Source organism: Haemorhous mexicanus, chromosome 7 (genome assembly GCF_027477595.1).
Source record: "Haemorhous mexicanus isolate bHaeMex1 chromosome 7, bHaeMex1.pri, whole genome shotgun sequence".
NCBI lineage: Eukaryota > Metazoa > Chordata > Aves > Passeriformes > Fringillidae > Haemorhous > Haemorhous mexicanus.
This window is the reverse complement of record NC_082347.1, coordinates 39968921-39990159: the sequence shown is the minus strand read 5'-3', so window position 1 is coordinate 39990159 and position 21239 is coordinate 39968921. Positions and strand designations below refer to the sequence as shown.

The following is a 21239-nucleotide window of genomic DNA, read 5'->3' as shown; positions in this document are numbered from 1 at the left end:
TGTTTTATGTCTAAAGCTTCTGCAGTCTTCTGAATTTCCAGAGCCATAACCCTTGCCTCTTCCAGTTTCTCTCCATATATGAAAATTTCCCCAATTAATTTTGTTATGTTTCATTCTGCCTACAGTGCAGAAGTGGCTGATATTGGAACTGTAAATACCATGAGGGCTGCAAAGGGACTCTTTCCTGTAGTTACCCTTCTTTTATTTTAATGAAGATTTTTGTAGCCATTTCCAAACTCATATGGGAGATAATCAGATGTGAGGCAGAAAAATACTGATAGTTGTAGATGACCAGGAGCACCTGAGGGAAGCAGGAGCTGGCCCTGCTTGTGAGATCCTTTCTTTAATGTTCTTTTTTTTAATGAAAGCACTTTTTTCCTTGCCCATACCTGCTGAATGATTTTGCTCAGTCCTCTGTCTTCATGACAGCAGAACATGGCACTTGCCATACTCTGTTCTCCTGGTGTTTGGTTTGCCTTCTTGCCCAGAGGAGCCAGGATTTTCCTCTCTATCCCTGGATATCAGAGCCACTGCAGTCCAAATTGCACATCTATGGGTACAGTGATGCTCTGTTGCTGGGTTTTGTGTCTTAGAGCTGATTTCTTTCTTTGTTAAACTGGGCCACAGTGGAGAGTCACACTCTGAGTGTTCTCAGTACTTCTGTGCACAGAGGAGATGAAGGACAATTCTGGTTTTTCTTCCTGTTTGCTGCCTTTTGGCTTTCAAGATGTAGAAACACCTTGGCAGAGAGTGCCCTGAGCAAACCTGGGCTTGCAGAATGCACAAGCCCCAGTTCAGACCTGCACATTTGAGAGCTGCTTCTCTCCTCATGCACTTGTTTACCCAACATTTACTTGTATCAAACAATTTTAAAAGAAAAAAACCCACACAACAGAACACTTAAAAAGCTTCAGCTGTGTGCTTTAAGACTTTTCTGAAGAGAGCTGGAACTAAGCATGTGGGTTTAGTGAAATGAGGGCTGAAATCTCAGCTGGATCCTTGCCATGACTCTGCAGTTCCTATTCAGGCCTGGTAGGCTTTGCCCATTGGGAAGAGGAGGAGAAGTTTGGCTAAACAGGAAAATGAAATTGTCCCCCCCCCCAACAAGCCATTGGCAGGAAATAGAGGGAAGAGAGAAAACTTGGAAATAATTTTTATTACCATTTCAATGGACTGGGCTTCATTTCCTTGTGTGCAGTTCACTGTTGGGATAGTTGATGCCTGTCCCCCTCTGGACAGACCTGATTCAGCTCTCCTGTGCATTGTCTGGGTCTTAGATTGAATCCTGCCTGCTGGAGTACTCCTCTCTTCTCCTACTGCAGATAAACCATATTTGCTGTGATGATTTCAGTGAAATACCCACTCTGATGAAGCCAGCTCAGGGTTTGTCTGCAGCAGAGAGGTTTTTATCTTGCGTGGCAGAAAATGACTGTGTGACCTGTAGCATCATCTGCAGCAGCCAAGTGTGAAATCAGCTGTGCCAGGCAGCTCCTACGCTCTAATGAGGGAATAATTCCTCTGTGGAAATAAAAATATTCATGCTGTGGCACACCTGCTCTTGGAACATTGAGACATCCAGTGGGAGAGGGGATTTGTCAGCCTTTCTCCTTCACTGCTACTCACAGCTGACACTTTACAATAAACCCACAGGAGGTTCAAGGCTCTGTTACAGGAGAGCTGTGTCTCCAGGAGAGGACAGGATTTCAGAATACAGATGTTTGCAGAGGGATGAAAGGGCTGAGCAGCTCTCTGAGTGCTGCAGCAGGGAGTGCTGACCTGGGATGGGTTTGGTACCTGTGGCAGCTCTTTCAGAGAATCACAGAATGGTTTGGGTTGGAAGGGGCTTTAAAGATAAGCTATTTACAACTCTCTGTCCTGGGCAGGGACACCTTCCACTAGATCAGCTTTTTCATCATTTTTAACCCCTGGAATGCCATCTTCCCTTTCTTCCCATCTTGCCTGCCTTTTGTTTGAACAGCCATGTTTACATCTACACCACTGGAAAGGTATTGTTTCCTTAAGGATTCCTGTTATGTTCTGCACATCTGCAATCCCAGGAGCAGATAATTCTTAAGAAGTGGCAAAGCTGAAAAAGAGCAGTGCACATTCCCCATCGCCCTGGTGCCTGAAAGGCTGAGGGCAGCTGGTCAGACTGGGCTGCAGAACTTGAGTTTCCATGGCACTGATGCCACGAGCAAAAAGCTTCCTCCCTTCAGCTTTTCCACTGCAGCTCAGCACATAAGTGCTGTGATTTAACAATTTTACATGGATTTGCCTTTTGGATTAATCTTTGACATCTCAGACTGGGTGTTTTAGGGGAAAGCCACGCTGCTGGGGAGTGAATTTGTTCTGCTGTTGCAGTTGAGAAAATAGGCTCATGCCTTTGAGAGGCCAGGAGAGGAATATTCTGGGAAGCAATTTGAGCTGATATTGTTGGGAGGGTAATATTGCCTGACAGATCTGCTGTGACAGCTGAAGATGTGCTGGAGCACAAAATAGAAAAGGAAAAGATTGTTGTTAGGCCAGCGCCAAGATGAAACCCTACTACTTGTGACAGCTGTTGGCAGCATGAAATCACTGTCCTCCAGCTTTGCACAGATCTGCAGTACTAGAAACTTCAAGATCATGCTGGGTGTGTGTTTCTGGAGATCTTGTTGGGGGTAATGCTCCCTGACAGCAGCCAGTTGTAATTGGCAATGGGGATCCTTCAGATACCAACAGAGAAACAAAACCTCAGAGTTCTCGTGCTGCTCCTCTGCCAGGTCACTGCTCATAGGACCCTCACTGGTCACTGCTTCCCTACTGGAACCATCTGCAACTCAAAAAGTGATGAGATTTCTTGTTTCAAAGGGGAAAAACTGGGAAGATGTATCAGCACAATTAAGCTCAGTGAGATGCTGAGGGAATTTGGGGAATTCTGTTTGTTGAGGTGTAGAGTCACAAGCCCGTGTTGTAGAAACTTTGAACATCTTTAAAACTAGATTTCAGCAAACTTTCAATGAGGGAGATCTCACTGAGAGCTGATTTCCCTGTGCCCTCCCCTCTCCAGACACACTCCTGGCTGTTTTCTTCCCACCCAGGCTTTCCAGGTACTTTTGCTGAGGTTCTGCCACCTTTCCAACTTTTAACCATCAGGAAGCTGAGACAAGCCAAAGAGTCTCTGCTTGGGTCTCGCTGAAGTCTAAAATGCCTTTTTGGCAGAGCTCTCTGTGTTTGGCAGATCTGGGGCTCTGGAGCTGCAGCCACTCTCCTGTTTCAGTGACAATGTACTGTGAGCCTCTCATCCATCAGAAAGGCCAAGAAGTATTTTCTCTTAGCAGAGGAGATTTCTGGAATTCCAGTGCTGTGATTTTTTTTTTTCCTTTCCTCACCAGCCACAGTTACTGTCTTGCATTGAGTTCAAAATTCAGCTTCATTTGGTTGCTGCCTGATGTTAATTCAGAGTCTCTTTTGCATTCTGTTTTTTGTTGTTGTGTCTCTTTCAGCTGATATGAATCACCATAGCTCAGTAGGAAATGATGAGATTCTGCTGATCTGCCCTAATATTTATGAAATATTTCTTCCTGTGCATTATCTAATTGTGTCCAAAATATGCCCCTGAAACCAAATATGGGCCTCCATCATTTGAACTCCTAAAGAGTAAAGTTTTTATCAGATCAAGGTAAAGGAATTAACAGCTGCACTGATGACCATAATCCAAGGAAAACCTCCCCATAGCTCTTGATGGTGAAAAAAACCCAATATTTTGAGCTGCAGGGCAAAGCTCTTCTCTTTCGGTGTGTTATGATAAGGAGAACATGTCTCAGGAGCTCATGGAAATTGCATAACATGACCCTTCCCAAAGTGCACCTGGAATATTCTTCCTGTCTGGAGTGTGACAAACTAGAGCAGACCAAGGGAAATCCAGGACCAAGAGGTCCAAGGACAGATCAAGAGATATTTCATTAATGGCATCTAAAACCGAGGCTTTGCCAAAGATCATCATAAAAGCTTCTGCCTTCCCTAAAAGCCATGGCAGGGGACATGTGGTTTATTGCTAAAATGAAAGCTCTACTTGCAGCTCAAAATGTGAGCCCAGTGAATATGGGTTTTTTTAACAACATCCCGTAAAAACTGGTCAGGAACTGGAGAAAAGCATTGTCCAGGTTTTGGCTGGGATAGAGTTAATTGTTTCTTATTCAAAGCATTTAAAGCAGTGGAAGGTTGCTTCAAAGCATTGCTGACACCTGGAAAATACCTACAAATATTAACCAAAAAAAATCTACCTATTTCTCTGGTGCTTTTTCCTTTGATTTCCCCTATTTCTGTTTTCCTTTTGTGCCTTTTATGATTTAGCTGGCTGAGCTGCTGGGCTGCCATCCCTGGGATGGATGAGCTTTGCATGCAGGAGGTGCCAGGCAGTTTTACTGCACCTCTTTATGCTCTGCCCACTCCAGCCCCTCAGCCGTGCTCTGCCTCCTCCTAAGGAGGGAATATTGGGAGTTTCTGCAGCATCTCCTTCCTGCTCAGCCTGACAACAAAACAGGGAATTGGCAGAACTGAGGGGGAAAGGGGAATGTGGCTGGACTGGGTCGATTGCACCATGATATCAGTGTCTAAGCTCAGAGCAGCTCATTTTCTGCAAGCTACACATCAGCCATCAGTAAAAACAAAAAACAAAACAAAACCCAAACCACCACAAAAAAAAAAAAATCAAAACTCCATTATTTTGGACAAGGCTCTAATTAAAACCAAAAGTCTGGAGGGGAACAGCTCAGGATCCTATTTCACATTTCCCAAATTGTTGCATTCCCTGCTATTTTGTTGGTGGCTCTGATTGTATCATCTGCCCCCTCACCTGATGGAACTTTTTTGTTCAATATTATTGAGATCTCCCTGACAACCTGGCACCTCCCTTCTCTTGTGCTTCCTCTGTAAGCTTTGTGGACCAGGCAGAGGGAGCAGGCAGACTCAGGAGGGGTAGAAATCCTCCTGCCCCTGGCTGAGCCACCAGGAGAGCTCTGATAAAACCTGATAAAATCTCCTGATTCTCTGCCATGGAACAGTTGGTAGGGGAACATCTCTCACCAAATTAAACAGCCTCATTTCCCTGGGAGTATTGACCTGGCTGGAGTGAAAAAACCACCTTTTGTTTTAGGTGTGACATATTTTATGTCTCTTTTTGGACATTTATAGAGTGAAAATTCAGCAGTGTGCAAGGAAGCCAAGGGAATTTTTTCTGCTTGCCATGCACTGGATAATTATATGTTGATTACCTCAAGCCTAAGACAAGGAGAAATGGTTTTAAACCAAAAGGGAAAAGATTTAGATGAGTTATTGGGATGGAAATTGTTCCCTGGCAGGGTGGGCAGGCCCTGGCACAGGGTGCCCAGAGCAGCTGGGGCTGCCCCTGGATCCCTGGCAGTGCCCAAGGCCAGGCTGGACACTGGGGCTGGGAGCTCCTGGGACAGGGGAAGGTGTCCCTGCCATGGCAGGGGTGGCACTGGTTGAGTTTTCAGGTCCCTTCCAACCCAAACCATTTTGTGATTCTCTTGTGGTGTCCCAAAGGTTTCTTTTGGAGAGCTCTTTTGGAGGGATTTCCTGCAGGGCTTTTGTCTCTCTGGTTCACTCTTGTTAAAAGCAATCTCTCAGCTCACCTGATCCTGTCCAACACCAGAAATGGATGAACATGTCCTGGCCTCAGTGCGCCTCAAATGAAAGAAAGATCATTCTGAGGGGTTTGGTAATGACCAGGGGATAAACTGACCCTGTCATGGAATTAACCTTTCTTCTGAGATCCCACCTGTACCATTTGCCAAGTTTTCCTCTTGGCTGTGCTGGCACCCCCCTGTGTCTGCAGGCTCTGTGGGTTTGGGTTTCTGCAGCTTGCAGTGTGCTGCTCTGGGAGCAGCCTGGGCCCAGGCTCTGCCTTCCCCTCCTGTCATCAGCAGGAGACAAATTTAAGGGATAGGATCACACAGCTTCAACTTTTCCATGCTGCAGTCTAGGCTTAAGCCTGTTGGCAAAACTTTCACCCTGCTGAATTCCTTGGTGATGAGTGTTATTTCTTTGACTGATGTGCACAGGCAGGGGAACATTTCTACATCACTGCCCAAACTTCCTAAAACATACTTAAATAATTTACATAAAATCCAAATCTGCGTGTGAAATACCCTCATGAGTCAAGGGTTTATTCACTGTGAATCCATTCCCTGAGTGGGAGGAAACCTAAACTGTCTTGGATAAAATGGCTTTTATAAAATATAGATCCATTTCCTAATATTTATGTCAGATGCTTCTCATTATGGGTTTTTTCTTTTTCTTCTTTTGTATTTCAGTCTGAAACTGCCTCAGCAACCCTTGCTTGCACTGTTTCATGTGGATGTTAACAGTAAATCAGGAGAGTTTCTTCTGTGTCTGTCTCATTAAATATTATCTCTCTGATTTGCCAGGGTGGGTTACAACAGGGACATTCAAAAGGCATGTATCTGTAATTGCTTTTTAATGCCACTGCTATTTATAGGTGATCTGAGTTTCAAAGTAACATGGAAAGTCATGTAAAAACATAAAGCTCTTGGTGATAAGGGGGTGCCAAGGAAAATTGATCACACATGAAGTTAATTAATTCAAGTAGTGTTAGGGATGCTGGGATGAAGCAGATTTCTGTGTGCAATGTGTGGTGGTTGTGCCAGTCAAACTCAGGGCTGTACTAAATGCTGCAAATTCAGAAGCAGTAAAACCCCATCAATTTTATAGTTCTGTATGGGCATTATTAACAAGAGTCATAGCAGTTCCAGGCATGACAGACATAGCCTGATCCATGAATAATAGAATTTTTAAAATTTCATTCAGTTCTGTGTGGAAATACAATGGTACTTTTATCCAGAAATCCTAATTTTCACTTGTGCATGACACAGTTCCCACTGCAGAGCAAGCCCAGCCAGCTCAGAAATCTCCTGAAGGGTTTTACATCACTAAAAACTTTCAGTACATCACTTAAACCTTAGCTGGGGCAGGGGGGCTCTCCAGAATCCTCTTGAACAGTTTCCCAAAAATACTTGTTTCTTCACACAGTTACACAAAATAAAGCAAAGGCTGCCAGCATTTCTCAGGTCAGCAGTAGTAGCATAAACTTGCTGCATTTAAATGTGAATAAATCTGTGTGATGTAAGAGGATGGGGCACCAGGTGCATATTTTTCATATACAATCAGATAAATGTAAGTATTAAATAAAATTCTGAAGGGATTTTTTGTGTGTCCAACTTGCCCAAGTGCTCTAGAGAAGACTGATTTTCAGGGAGTGGTTACCCAAGAGTCTGTAGCTCTCTCTGAATTGGCAATTCATTTTTGAGGCTGTTTAATGTATGTGAAAATGCATATAGGACTCCAAATTATATATATGAATATATTTGTGTGTGTGCACATATAATTTCTGCACGTTTGACTCACATCTGGGCATGTGAATAGTTTGCCTATAATCCTGTGGAACTTCATTTTCTGGCAGATGAGTCTGCATTAATTCCTGAAACCCTGAGCAACAACGGAATTACTTTGCAGTGTTAGGGGGGAAAACATTACAATAAAAATGAAGCATACTTTTAATTATCTGTAGTCATTTGGATGAAATCTATAATGAGCTTGATAAATGCTGATGCTCTAGGCATCAATTTTTCAAATGACAGTAGAACCAGAAATATCTGGGAAGGCATTGTTAGCTCAGACTGCACAATATTTTTGAGGTCTTGGTTAGTAGGAATAATTAAAATGACTTATGTAAGATAAGTGTCATATCTCTGTCAGCAACTAAATGTTAAATGTTATTATAAACTAATTACTTCCTGGAATTGAAAAGAAAATTATAATTTTGTGTCTTAACCACTAAAAGATGGTGTCTGATCCTTCTCTCACTAAACCAGTGACTTCAGTGCAGCCTCAGAGTGGGTGAGGAGCGAGTTTGGACCAAAAACCTCAACACAGAGAGGAGTCAGAATCTGCCTGTGACGTTCATCAGCTCCTAAATGAGCACGGGAAGAGGGAGCTGGGCTGTGGGGTTTCTCTCTGTGTTGTGAGTGCAGCAGCAGGAGGAGGAGGAGGAGGGATGCTGCTGGCTCAGCCCTCTGCTGTCCTTCCTTCCCACGTCCATCTGCTCGGTCGTGGCTCAGCTCCCCAAAGCCACGGGCCTTGCTCTGGTGCTCCCCTGCAGGCATTTGTGTTGGATTGATGGCTTTAATTTGCTCATCAAGGGGTCTGACACATGGCAGAGTCAAGGAATTAGATTCAGGGGAAGTGCAGAGCAGAGAGAGAGGTGAAAAAGCAAAGAAAGACGTTAAAAACTAATTTACCCTTCCTGATTTCAGTGGTTATTTTTCCTCTGCTGCCTGAAAAACACCAGCATGGAGCCTGACCTGCCAGCAGGGATGGTGAGCAGTGTCACCTCCTTTAGAGGTCCCATTGATGCCACATCTTGTGGAGCTGGGCACTGACAGGTGCCAGGCTCACACCCTGCTGTGGTACCCACAGGTTTCAGGCTTGTTAAAGAAAAGCCCCAGCATGGTTGTGTTGCTTTTTTGTGTTTTTATGTACCAAGGAAAATGTTTCTCCTGTTGAGTAATAAACCTCAGCATGCAAGAGCTGATGAAAGAGGCTGGGTGGGAATGATGCAGGGAAAAGGAGAGATGATGGAGAAAGATTAAAGCAAAATGCAGGGAATGTAGGAACATAATTAATGGCTAAGAAAGAGAAAGGAAGGAGGAATATTTCAACCCACATCCTTTCAGCTGCCTTCACCCTAAAAACTCACTCATTGCTTGGTAGCTCAGGCCCAGGTTTTGTTTTGAATCACCTCATCCTAATTTTAAGTCATATTTTGAAACAGAGTTAGTTGGAAATGAGCCATCATCTCCTGAGAGAGTAGCCTGATGTTATTTGAAATATCCCTGCAGGCTTTCCCAGGACCACAGTGCCATATCCCAGCAGCTGCTCGGAGTTTGGGATGTGTTCCCAGGCCAGGGGCTGAGGGTGGGGTCTTTGAGGATGTGCTTGTTTAAAAAGTGGTTCAGGTGTCATCCAGTGACACCTGTGTGCAAGAAATGTGCTGCTGGCAGAGCCAGAGAGCAGCTGTGGGGTTTTGGATGGGAGTGGTGCTAACAGGGGTCCTACACAGGTAAGAACAACCCTCACACCCTAGAAAATCCCATGAGCATTCCCAGGCAGCTCCAAACAAATCCACCCAGGTTCCTGACGTGGTAGGGATGTTCCTGGCTGGTTTTCTGTCCTACTGAACTTGGGTTTTGTGCTGGGCACTGAAATCAAAGCCCTCTCCACAGGAGCAGCCCCCAGAGCCTGAGCACAGAGCTGCAGCCTGGTTGTGCTGCCAAATTAATTGATCTTCATGGAAGTCACTGCTTTAACTGGGGAGGAAGAGTGGCAGGAGACACTGAGAAAACCCTTGTGAGCTTGTGTTTAATCTCAGCTTCCAGCCTGCATTGATCCCTGGCTCACAGAGGATTCAGAGGCAGAGCAGGAGCAGTATTTTGGGGAGATGGAGAATGTTTCTCCTCTTCATGAGTTATATCCTCAGTACTGGCCACTGGGGGAGACAGAATATAGTACTAGGTGGACCTTTGGATTGACAAGCTGCCATTTATTTTAGGGCTTTTGCACCTACTGAGTTTTAAGGCAGATTTACAGGCTTGGGATTGAAACACAGATTTAAACACAGAGATCTCCTTAGGATCTCTGCCCTCTTCACCCAGCATTTTATAAGGTTAGTGAGAGGGACACAGAGGCACAGGACAAAATGAAGATCTATCTCTGAGAGTCCATGATTCTGCAAGTGAAATATGAGCACAGCCTGCCTAGAGCAAATGGTTCATGCTGGTGGCAAGGAGGAAATCGTGGGTTTAGTTTAAAACAAAAATACAATTTCATGTTCCGACAAATTGGCAGAAATGGCAATAAAACTTCTTTAAAATTAAAAATGCAAATGCAAGCCTGCAGGCACACACTCCAAAGCAAGAATAAGGTACAAAAAGGATGTAATTGTTGTTGGAGTCTAAGGATAAACTTAGGCTCAGTGACTTTTTATTACTGTAGGAGCTTGGCTTCCTAAAAGTATTGCAGATGCTTGCAATAACCTTTTGTAATCCCACAGCTCTGTTTGCATGTCGTTAGTTCTATTTTAATAAGTTCTGATTTTTCATTGGACTCACTCAAATTTCTAAGTTTATAAATGTTCCATGTTAAGAGCAGTTTTCTTGGATCTTTTCAGCAGAATTCCGTAGCAGTCTGAAAATGTTCAGATGCAAGTGCAGGCAGACAGTTTGCCCAGTGACATCTGTTCAGCAGCATAATTTTACTCAGCTACGAGTGACATATTTAATTAACTGAGACATTTCAAATAGAATCTGACAGCTCTCCAGCCCAGTATCTCCAGACTCACTACTGACTGAAAATATGCCATCCTAGGAGTGCTACAGGGCCTAGGAAGAATGTTTTAGTTTTATCAAGGGCAGTGCTGGCATGTTGGAAAATAATGCATTAGAAACATCATGTCTGCCACTTTTTGTGGATTTTTGGTTGGGTTTTTTGGTTTTTTTCTTAAAGTTGGGATTAAATATGTGAGAGGGTATTTTTTGTTTGGATTCAGATGTTTATTAGTTTTTATTTATGTTACAGTTTCACAAACTGTGAGCTCTGTAGTAATGAGTTAAATACTGAGTTGTATCTCTTTTTTTATAAGGCTTTTTAAGGATAAACTGTCTCATTAAGAAATGACACTTAAATTATTTTTACTTTTAACTTAATAACTACCTACTTATGTTCTGCAATGTGGATTTTTAAATTTAATTATACTGCCTAAACTCATGAAGAAGAAGGTGAAGAAGGTAAAGAACTAGTCTGCTTTAAAAGTTCTATCTTGTTTTATATGTATTCTTATATTTTAAGACTTTAAGTTTTCTACTGTGTGATATTACACATTTCTATTCAAGCTACACACTCAGAATATTAGTTTTGTTATTCAATTTTGGAAGTTTTCTCTACGGCTTCAGGTGAATTGGTTTTTGGGGGATCAGTGTTTGTCAGTACAGGAAGTGTAAAATTCTCGGTACCCAGGGTTCCAACAACCTGTGATGTTTGTGCCTCTGAACTCCTGAAACATCTCAGGGATCCTGGGGGGCCTTTCAAGCCTTGGTTTGGTTCAGGGCTCGCTGCACCTGCAGCTCCAGCTCTGTACTGGGCAAGGTCAGAACGTCACAAAAAAGCTCTTTGATTATCTTGTACAACTTTTAGCAGAAGCACAACGCTGGGAAGTGTGCTTTCCATCAGCAGCCACAGCACTGCCATGAAAGGAGCAGATCTGTGGAAGGGCAGCCTTCCAGAAGCTTCCAGGAAGCTCCAGAGCAGTGTCAGTCTTCAGTCCAGAATTCTCACACAGATGGGTCTGGGCTCAGCCTGCAGGGTGGCAGAGCAATTCCTCTGATCCCTGCCCCAGGCACTGCAGAGGAGCAGGAGTGCAGTGGTTATTTCACTTTTGGCACATTGCTGCAGGGTTTCACTGCAGCCACTTCCATTACCTGAAATTGAAACCACTCAGAGCAGCTCGAGCAGTAAAGTCTCCCCAAAGCAGGCAGCCCACAGGCTTTGCCTAAATCTGCAGAATTGTGTTTTCCCATCCAAAATCCATTAGCCAATAAGCACCAGCACCTCTCTGTCACTGACAAGGATTTGTGGCTTGTGTTTTTCTGGAGCCTTTCCTGAAATGTTTGCTTTTCATGGCACCCAGCCCAGCTGACCCAGTGATAGGATTTCTGTTAATCCAGCACACAGGGAAGCTCAGGGAGCTGATCCTAAATATTCCTCACAAGCACCACTCCAGGAGAGGTGCTGTAAGCTCTGGGATATCAGAACTGGACAATGAAAAGCAGTCAGGCTGAGTCTTTGAGGTTAACCTGGGAATGCTGGGAATCCAGTTGTGAGTTTGGCTTTTGGGATGTGTGAGGTTGATCAGCTCCACTCAGAGTCCGTGGAAGTGCTGCCATTCCCTCTCCTGCTCTGCTGGAGAAGTTCTGCTATGTGAAGACACAGTGAGCCTTGCTGGTCTTCCTTTGATTCCCCCACACCTGCCCTGGGTGTTGTTTCTTCCCTCAATGCCCATCTGAGGTGTAGGGTCACCTAAACCCATCCCATTAGGAACACCTTGGACATCTTGACCAAGTTAAGCCATTTAGGGAAATAATTTGTTGTTACCCATCTACTTTGTTGTAAAAGTGTTATTTATCTTCTATATGCTTTCCCCACACACTGCTTAGCAGTAGTCTCTTCATCAACATTTTGGAATTAGAGTGATAAATAAATGCTGGAGTTTTGGCAGGTGTATGGTGACATAAATGTGACAGTGAGTGATGGAAGTGGGGTGTGCACTGAGGGCCCAGAACGGCGAGGGAGGCCACCAACGTGCTGGGTTTCATTTCAGTCTTTGCCCATTGGAATTTGGGGAGGTGAAGCTCAGGGACTGTTTGCCCAGCAGTCAGGAAAGAAGAAAGCTCTCCATCACTGGGTGATGGCCAGCCAGGTAGCTGTGTTCCTCCCTCAGCTCCTCAGGTTTGTTGGGTTTTCTGCACGCTGCCACCACATGCAGTGACAAGTTATGAGCACTGGGTGCTTGGGGGCTTTAAAAGAAGGATTTATCTCTCTTCTCTTCCTGTTCTCAGCAGGCCAGAGAGCTGCTGAGGATGGGAGTGCCTGTTCCCACACACTGTCCAGGGATCACCCAGGGCATGGATCTCACCTGCAGCATGTGTTTGTCAGAACTGGTTCTGAGTGTGCCAGGCACTGTTCCACCCATTGCAGGGGATATATTTGAACATGGACTCCAGTAGGCACAGGATTATATGAATTATGTGATTATATGATTATATTCTGCATCAAAAGGACTGGGTGCAAGCACAAAGACTTATTTTCCAAATCTAGTGTATGATCTACTCAAATTGTCTATCTCCAGACCATGTGAAATAGGCTGCAGGCTACTACCATGGAGTTACTGTTGAAACTTTGGATGCTTGGTTGATTTCCCAGCTATTATAGTTTTATTTTACTCCCTTCTTTGCCTCTGAATTGTTGTGCTAATTAAGCTCACGAATTTCAATCTCTCAGGTTCTTCAATTATGACATTGCAGCCCCTCTGTGGCAGCACACTGGAGTGTGGCAGATAGGATATTATGAAGTGGAGACATTCAATGGGAAAATGTCCAAAAGCAGTTCAAATCACTTAAGATAATTAAACAAGGGAAGGAGTGTGGTGTGTTTAGAGAATATGAGATGGTTTTGTGAATAGAATGGTGTTAGGTACCCGTGCATGGGAAACTCATTACCCATGCTGAACTCATTTTTTACATTGTAATGAGAAAGAAGAATTGAAAAACACCTCTGTGAACATCCCCTTTGTGAGTGCTTGCCCTGAGACCACCACAGCAGAGGCAGCAGGTTCAACAGGTTTGTTTATTCCTCTGGATGTACCTGGGAAAAATGCAGCAATTGAAGAAATAACAACTAATTTCTGTGTAAAGGTCAAAATGACCTGAATTGAGATACTTAAGAATTAATGGAGTAGGCTGGTGTCAGCAGGCAGAATAAATGACATTTTTTATAACTGCCTGTTCACCATCCTGCTTCAGTCTCCTCACCTCCCCCAGATGTAGGAAAGGTTTCAAATGCATTGCCAGAGGGGTTTTAATAAGAGTTTGTGTAACAGAGTGAGGCAGTGCTTGAGTGGGGGAGAAAACAGGCACTTATCATGGGGAAAAATCTCTGAGTAAAGGTCAGGGGTGTGTGACTGCAGGCAGCACCCTGAGGGGAGGGGAGGAGCACAGGCACACCTGAGCCAGCCCTGCACCACCTCTGTGGGCACTGACTGCCATCCTTTACAGAGCCACAGGAATATTTCTTGTTCTTCCTGAAACAGCAGTTCCTACAGCAGAGTGAGTGCACAGAGCTGTGAATCAAAGGCAAGGGGGAGCAGAAGATCAGCCTTCAGAGCACACAGAGAGTTCTGTTCCTCTCCAGAGGTCAGTGGGGCCAGCACCTTCTCTCCACTACTGAGGAACCAGGTAACCAAACGGGGGCATCCCTGTGATGCTGCACCCCAGGGTCTGCTCCTGCTGAGATGATTGATGCTGAGATTTTTCCTGAGTAGCACTGACATGAAGAGTGCACAGTTCTTGTCCTGTTTTACAGCCTGATATTCTGTGCTTGGTGCCTGGATGGCTGAAGGACAATTGGGTAATAATCTGCACTTTTTTTTCATTAATAATAATAATAATATGCATTTCCATCACTGTGCAAATGTCAGCTGTACCAAGAAGGAAAGCAATTGTCTCAGCTGGTGAGAGAAGTGGGCTAGGAAAAACTGGAAAAGGCTGGATTTTGGGAAATGCATCATGACAGTAACATCTCTTGGAATGCAAAGTGACCTCCCCTGGAAGGTGGTGGCATCAGCGTTGCTTCTGACATTTGCAGCTCCATGGGGCAGAGCCTGGTCTGATCCATGGCACACTTGGCTTCCAGGAGGCCCTTGCTATGATCCACTAGATTTTTTCCATCTCTGGCTCCTGTGACTGTCTGTCTGACTCTCCCTGGGTGATGAAATATCATTATAACCTTTTGAAATAATATATCGGTGCCTGGAGAGCAGAGACTGATTTTCTCATTTGCAAGTGAGAGGCAGTGTGTTAAATTACCACTCCTGTCATTAAATGGATTGAGGGAAAAAAATCTGATGTGCTTGAACCAGGACACTTTTCCCCTCCCCAAACAAACCACCTCAGATTTCACCTTGTGGGGGGCCAGGAAGGTGAGGATTAGAAGTTTAAATAAAATTCATCATATTCTCTGAGGCTTAGTTACTTGCTTGACACATGAAAATGTTTCAGCAAGTCTGACATGGAAGCTTTCTGCTGACTTACAGAGGATGAGGGAGCCTGTGCTGTGTCTGTCAGAGATCAGGAGACATAAAATTTATCTTTCTGGGCCATGGAAGCTTCTACTTTTTCATTTGGTTCTGGGAAATTTGATCCTGAACAACCTGGTCTGGTGGAAGGTGTCTGTGCCCATGGCAGGGGGTGGAACTGGATGGGCTTTACAGTCCCTTCCTTCCCAAAGCATCCTGTGATTGTGTGTAAGTGATTGTGCTCAAGAATTGCACTTCTGCATCTCTGGAGCATCAGTGAGAAAGTTGTGATGTTGTTCCAGCTGATTTTTTAAACTCACATCAAGCAGCTGATGCAGTTCTTCATAGCATTTGTTTCTGTCTTTCATGCAGGGCAATGTATTGATAATCATCTGGTGCTGCTGAGCATTGTAGCTGGCAACATTTGAAACTCCAGACATGATGATGAATTGCTCTATGATATATTAATGTTATTTTGATCCCTGCTCTTTCAGAATTACATTGATCCAATTAGGTTAAGTAGCTTGCCATCTAAATTAATTTACTTTCTTCTATTAATCTCCTTTACTCTGGGTCAAAACCAGAAATGTAAATCAATCCATTGTATTGCATGTCTTTGGGGGGTGGGAGGGTAATTAAATTACCTGATAGATACATATGCTGGATTGATTGTTTGCTATGTTGAACATCATTGCCATAATTGGAAAGTGAAGTGGTGCACACTCAGAAGTGGAATTTGAGTGCTTGTTACACTTAATTTTCATAACCTGTCAAGAAATTCCTTGCTGTCCCTGGGCACCAACCCAACGTGGTGGTGTTTGAGAGTCCCCAGGACAAGGGAAGAGATGAGAATCTTGACTCCACATTTCAGAAGGCTGATTTATTATTTTATGATATATTATGATATAAAACTAAACTAAAAGAAAAGAAGAAAGGATTTCATCAGAAGGCTTGAAAGGAATAGAAAGGAAAGGAATGATAATAAAAATCTTGTGACTGACCAGAGAATCTGAGACAGCTGGACTGTGATTGGCCATTAATTAAAAACAACCACATGAGACCAATCAAAGATGCACCTGTTGCATTCCACAGCAGCAGATAATTATTGTTTTTCTTTTCCTCTGAGGCCTCTCAGCTTCTCTGGAGAAAAAATCCTAGCAAAAGGGTTTTTCATAAAATATGTCTGTGACAATCCTACACACCCAGCTACACAGCTTTTAGGATACTGGACTTTAAGTGGGGATAAAAGCCCCTTCCTCGGCCAGGAGCTGTTGGACTCCCTGGTAGCATCTCAGAGGTGCTCACCCTGTGGGTGTGGGGAAAGCCTTTCCCTGGCTCAGTGTCAGGCTGGCAGCAGCAGGGCTGGGGCAGCAGAGCAGATGGCTCAGCACTGATGTCGGAGTTACCAACGGAAGGAGGGTTGGTGCAGAGCCCTGCAAAGCTCTCCTCTTTTCCCAGTGCCACGTGAAATTTCCATGGTTTGATATCATGGAATCACAGAATGGTTTGGGTTGGGAGGGACCTTAAACCCATCCAGTGCCATGGCAGGGACACCTTCCCCTGTCCCAGGTGCTCCAAGCCCCAGTGTCCAACCTGGCCTTGGGCACTGCCAGGGATCCAGGGGCAGCCCCAGCTCTGTGTCCTACACTGGGACATTCTTTTGCTATCCTTAGGTCAGTCCAACAGTGGGATTCCATCATCACGGGGCTCTCACCAGTCTTTTACAGCTCACACTGGGAATTCTTCCTTTCAGCCAGCGTTTTCAGGATCTATACCAAACTTTCATCCTGACAGGGACATTGCTGACACCAGGAATTTGTTTACTTGCTATGTTTCCTCACTTTAGTGGGAAGAGCTTTCCATGGAAGACTCAAACAAAAATAAAGCTCGGATGTGAGGGAATGAGATCCAATCCAGTGGCTGGAAACTGAATGTTGGCACAGTTGAAACAGATGCAAAGTGCAGTGGGTTTAGGTTGGGCTTAGGTAAAATCCTGCCAGGTTTGTGATAGCTCCATCTTCATGGGAGATCAAGGCAAGGGCTCTTTACTGTGGGAAAATGGATCTGGTTCCTTCCCTGTCACTGTAGCAGTAGATAAATTTGGGTCAGATGACCCCTGTAATGGGGCAGAACAGGCTGGTGATCACAAATCCCTTCTGGTGTTCAAACCCACAGATCTGTGAAGTATTTTCTAAATCTGTGCCTTAGAGCAGAATGAGCAGCGTTAGAAAGGTCACCTTTATCATCATTGCTGTCAAACACCTTGGAAACAGCAGAGCACAAAGCAAGTTGCTCAATCACTTTGCCCTTCTCCTACATCTGTTACCTGTACCTGTACTTTTGTCCCATTAAATGAAACTCACTCCCTGTCCTGGATGGAATCCCATTTCCAAGAGCTGCACGGTGAAACTCTGTTGGCTTCAGCAGTAGGATCTTGCCTTGACAAAGGCAGTTAATGCCTGCCAAGTGCAGAAGTTAGCAGTGTTAGATAAATAATGATAATTATGAAAGCAGCTGCTCTTTGTCATAATGAGACAGTAGGAAACAGAGAGGGACTTTTTGCAAGAGGGTGTAGTGACAGGACAAGGGGATTGGCTCCAAACTGACACTGGGTGGGTTTAGATGGGATTTTGGGAAGGAATTGTTCCCTGGCAGGGTGGGCAGGCCCTGGCACAGGGTGCCCAGAGCAGCTGTGGCTGCCCCTGGATCCCTGGCAGTGCCCAAGGGATGTTGGATGGAGCTCTGAGCACCCTGGCACAGGGGAAGGTGTGGGCCTGGAAGATCTCAAAGGTCTCTTCCAACCCAAACCCTTCCATGACTGTTGGGTCCAGCCCACTTTGCTCCTGGCAGGGTTTGTGGGGGCTGCAGGCACAAGAGGTGAGATCAACACTGCAGCCAAGTGTCCTCTGAGGCCCCACGGGCGTCCCTGTGGAGCTGCTTGATGGGATTTATTTATTATTGTGTATCTAAATCAACCTGAGATGTTTGGTTGGGCACCCAAATCCTGCTGTGGGTGTGGTGCTTGCCTGAGATCCAGTTCCTACAAACCCACCAAGTGCTGCAGTGTTTTAACATCCTCTGTCTATTAATATGGTAATATTTCCCACAAGCTGAAAAATTTAAAAGTTAAATGTGAGAATCTCTGCTTGAATGCTCACTATAATGTGTTGGGGCTTTTTTTTTTTTTTTTTTTTTTTTTTTTTTTTTTTTTTTTTGTCTTGCCACTTCCTTATTTTCTTTTTTTTTCCTGTTATTTCTTAGTTTTGGTCTTGTTTCATTATTATTTTTTTCCAGAGGTTTTTAAAGCTGGGTTTTCTCCACACTAAGTGTTTGTAGAGTTCCTAGCACAACCAGATCCTGATGGAGCCACTGTATATTAATGTGCTGCAAATTAATCAGTAATGAAAATTAAATGTGTGTTTATGTTCTCCAGTTATAATGTTTATACAAACACAAGAAATGTGTACCCCAACTGTGTCATGGTTCCCACCACAATATTTGCAAGGGTGCAGCTGTAAATAAAAGAAAGGGCCTGGTTTGTTCCAATGAACAACCCAAGGGAGAAACACCTCTTAGAAGTGGAACAGAATGGACATTGTGGAAAGCAGGGATTTTTGGTATCCCACACTCTCCACTTTTCTGAAGGTGATGGTGGCATTTATCTCTTGGCTCCTTCTATATTGTGCTTTTGCAGCTCACCAGAAATTTTGTCCAAACTCAAGGGTGTTTGTGATGAGGAGCACAACCCAAAACCTGTGTTAGGAGTAAATGGGAATGAGTGTTCCTCCTCCAGCCTCTGTCAGAAATGCTCTTTAGATAAGGAGTTGAAAACAGATCAATAGCAACACTTATTTTTTTTAAAAAGAGGCAGATGCCTGAGATGAGTTCCTACAAAAAGAGAAGTTTTTGTGGTTGTCCCACACATGCCCCTCCCTGGAGATTCCTGGAAAATGACACTTGCAAGTCCAATTTTTTTATTTTGTTGCCAAAGGCAGGAAGGGAAGTGTGGAGGGAATGGGAACGAACTGCCTCATCCCAGACATGATCTTGCACGGTCTCCTGTGAAATCATTAAATTTCCATTTGTGAATATCCTTTCAGATGAGCAGGGTAAATCCAGTGCTGTAAATTCTGTGATGTTCATGCAGTGTTTTCCCTGGAGTGTCAATAGGAGGAGTTTGTTTCACTCACCAAGTGCTGAATTAGTCTTTGGGTGGTCACTTGCTGATGAATACAACAGATTAGATGGAAAAATAAGGAACACAGGGAAAACATTTTCCTTTTCAACAAACCACCATTACTTAACAATACTCTAAACCCCAGATCTCCCCAGATTTAACCTAAAATGTGTTGAAAATTGCATGGAAGATTCAGCACTGAAATGTGCTGGCACAGAGTCCTCATTTGGAAGAGAAAGCAGTCTGGAAAGTTGTAGTCTATTCACAATTACCACAGGAAGTGTTCGTGTCCTGCAGCTTCAATATTTGGAGTTCCATTTTCCCTGATTCCCCGTAGCCATTGAATCCTTAATGCCTGGCTTTGATCCTTATCTCAAACAGAACCACTGAAGGGTAAATTCAAGGTGAGGTGACCTCAATGTTCCCTGTGCTCTGTTTTTTCCAGGGGCCTGCTGGCCAGAGGCTTCACAGAGACCCATTATCTGCAGGATGGCACTGACGTGGTTCTCACACGCAACCTCACGGTAAGGCTGGGCTGTCCTGGCTACAGGTGGTGCTTCATCCTTAAAATCCAAAATATCCTCTGCCAGGATCTGAGACCTGGGATGAAACAGCTCAACACGTGGGTTTTCTTTTTTTACTGTTGCCTTCAGTGTCTTTGTGACTGCTCTGATCCTACACATGAATTTTTAGAGGCAGCCTTTAAAAGCGAGCTCGGAGCTTTTAACATTTGTGAGGGGTTTTTTTTCAGCTTCTTGGAAATAGACCCATTAAAATGTGATAATTGTGGCAGCCATGGCTGATCAGTTATGGAGAAAAATCCTCCTTCTGTATGGGGGAAAAAAAGCCCCTAAATATCTCATTTCCAGAGTGCAAAAGTTCATGTCAGAGGTGGGAAGGCTTGAGTGCCTTTCCTCACTGGGGAAATCATGGGGAGGGTGTTGGTTGGGTTTGTTTTTTTTTTAACCAGGCCATAAATGTGTTGTGGATGTACTTTATACTTGTATTTGTGTATTTATGTACATGTATAAATATGGATCTTTACAAAATATGGCTTGTTAAAAGAAGCAGTTAAAACTGCTTTTTACAAATAAAATCCCCTTAAGGCAGGAATGCTTTTTGTCCTCTGACAGCATGAATGCCTTAATTAGAAATAATGCAGCAAGCCATTTTAATTACAAAGCTTATCTTTTATCTGCCTAAGTCCCATAAAGTATTTGCTCTGTTATGGTGTTTACTCACTGACACTGCCAGCAGAGACACCATGCTTTGTGTTCCCATCCGTAACAGGCTTTGCTGGGATCGGGGGAAGGAATTATTTCTCTGCATAACATCTTACTTCTGAAGAAGCATCTTCATTATAGCTGCAGACACCCCAAGTAAAGCAATCATCTCGAAAGCTTTCAGGGCTTTCATTTTGCTGGGTGCTCATATCTCCTTCCAAATCAGCTCAGGAGAAAATAGTCATTTGTTTTGGGAGCAGGAAGGCTGCAGAGACTCCTGAAGGAAGTAAAAGGAAATAAATGAAACACATGAGTGTTTCAGAGATTTACCTGAGTTTACAGGAGTCTGTGTACAGCTAATGACAGGTTTTCCTTGCTAAAATACAATATCTGTTAGCAAAATGGCAAAGTAAGTCATGATTAGTAATGACAGTGCATTTTGCTGCCTAAAAAGAGAGCTCAGTGCATTCATTTTTCATTAAATGCTGCAATACAGCTGAGAAAAGACAAGTCTCTGATTTTATTTTTATATCTCTTCTTCGCTGAGGACATCAATACAGTCTGGAGTTGAAACCAAATCCGATTTTCCATTGAAAAGTTGCTTAGTCAAATTCTGCCTGGAGGTCAAGGCAGGTTTGTGGAGCTGTCTCTTGGGCAGTTCTCTAGCACTCGAGTCAGTGTCTAGGTTATTTTTCAATTTATAGCACCTGGAAAATTGTCAAAAGCTGCTATTTATTAAATGATCTCAAGCAAGGGTAGAATACTGTTTTAAGTATGATGGATCAGCCTTGGTAATTATTTGTTTTTAAGGGGTCACCCATTTTATATACTAGTTTGCAGGAATAAAAAGATTTGATAGCAGAAAAAAATCCTACAATTCAGTGGAATTACTGAGCTAGAAATCAATTTTCTC

General features: G+C 43.8%; 1 protein-coding gene across 1 annotated transcript in view; it reads left to right on the top strand.

The window, feature by feature from the left end:
* Positions 1 to 21239, top strand: part of ADAM12 (ADAM metallopeptidase domain 12) — a 180851-nt gene that overhangs the window by 82724 nt on the left and 76888 nt on the right. Inside the window, exon 4 of the mRNA XM_059852207.1 lies at positions 19549 to 19627. Within this exon, the coding sequence (XP_059708190.1) occupies positions 19549 to 19627 (79 nt within the window). The remainder of the gene's footprint in view (positions 1 to 19548; positions 19628 to 21239) is intronic.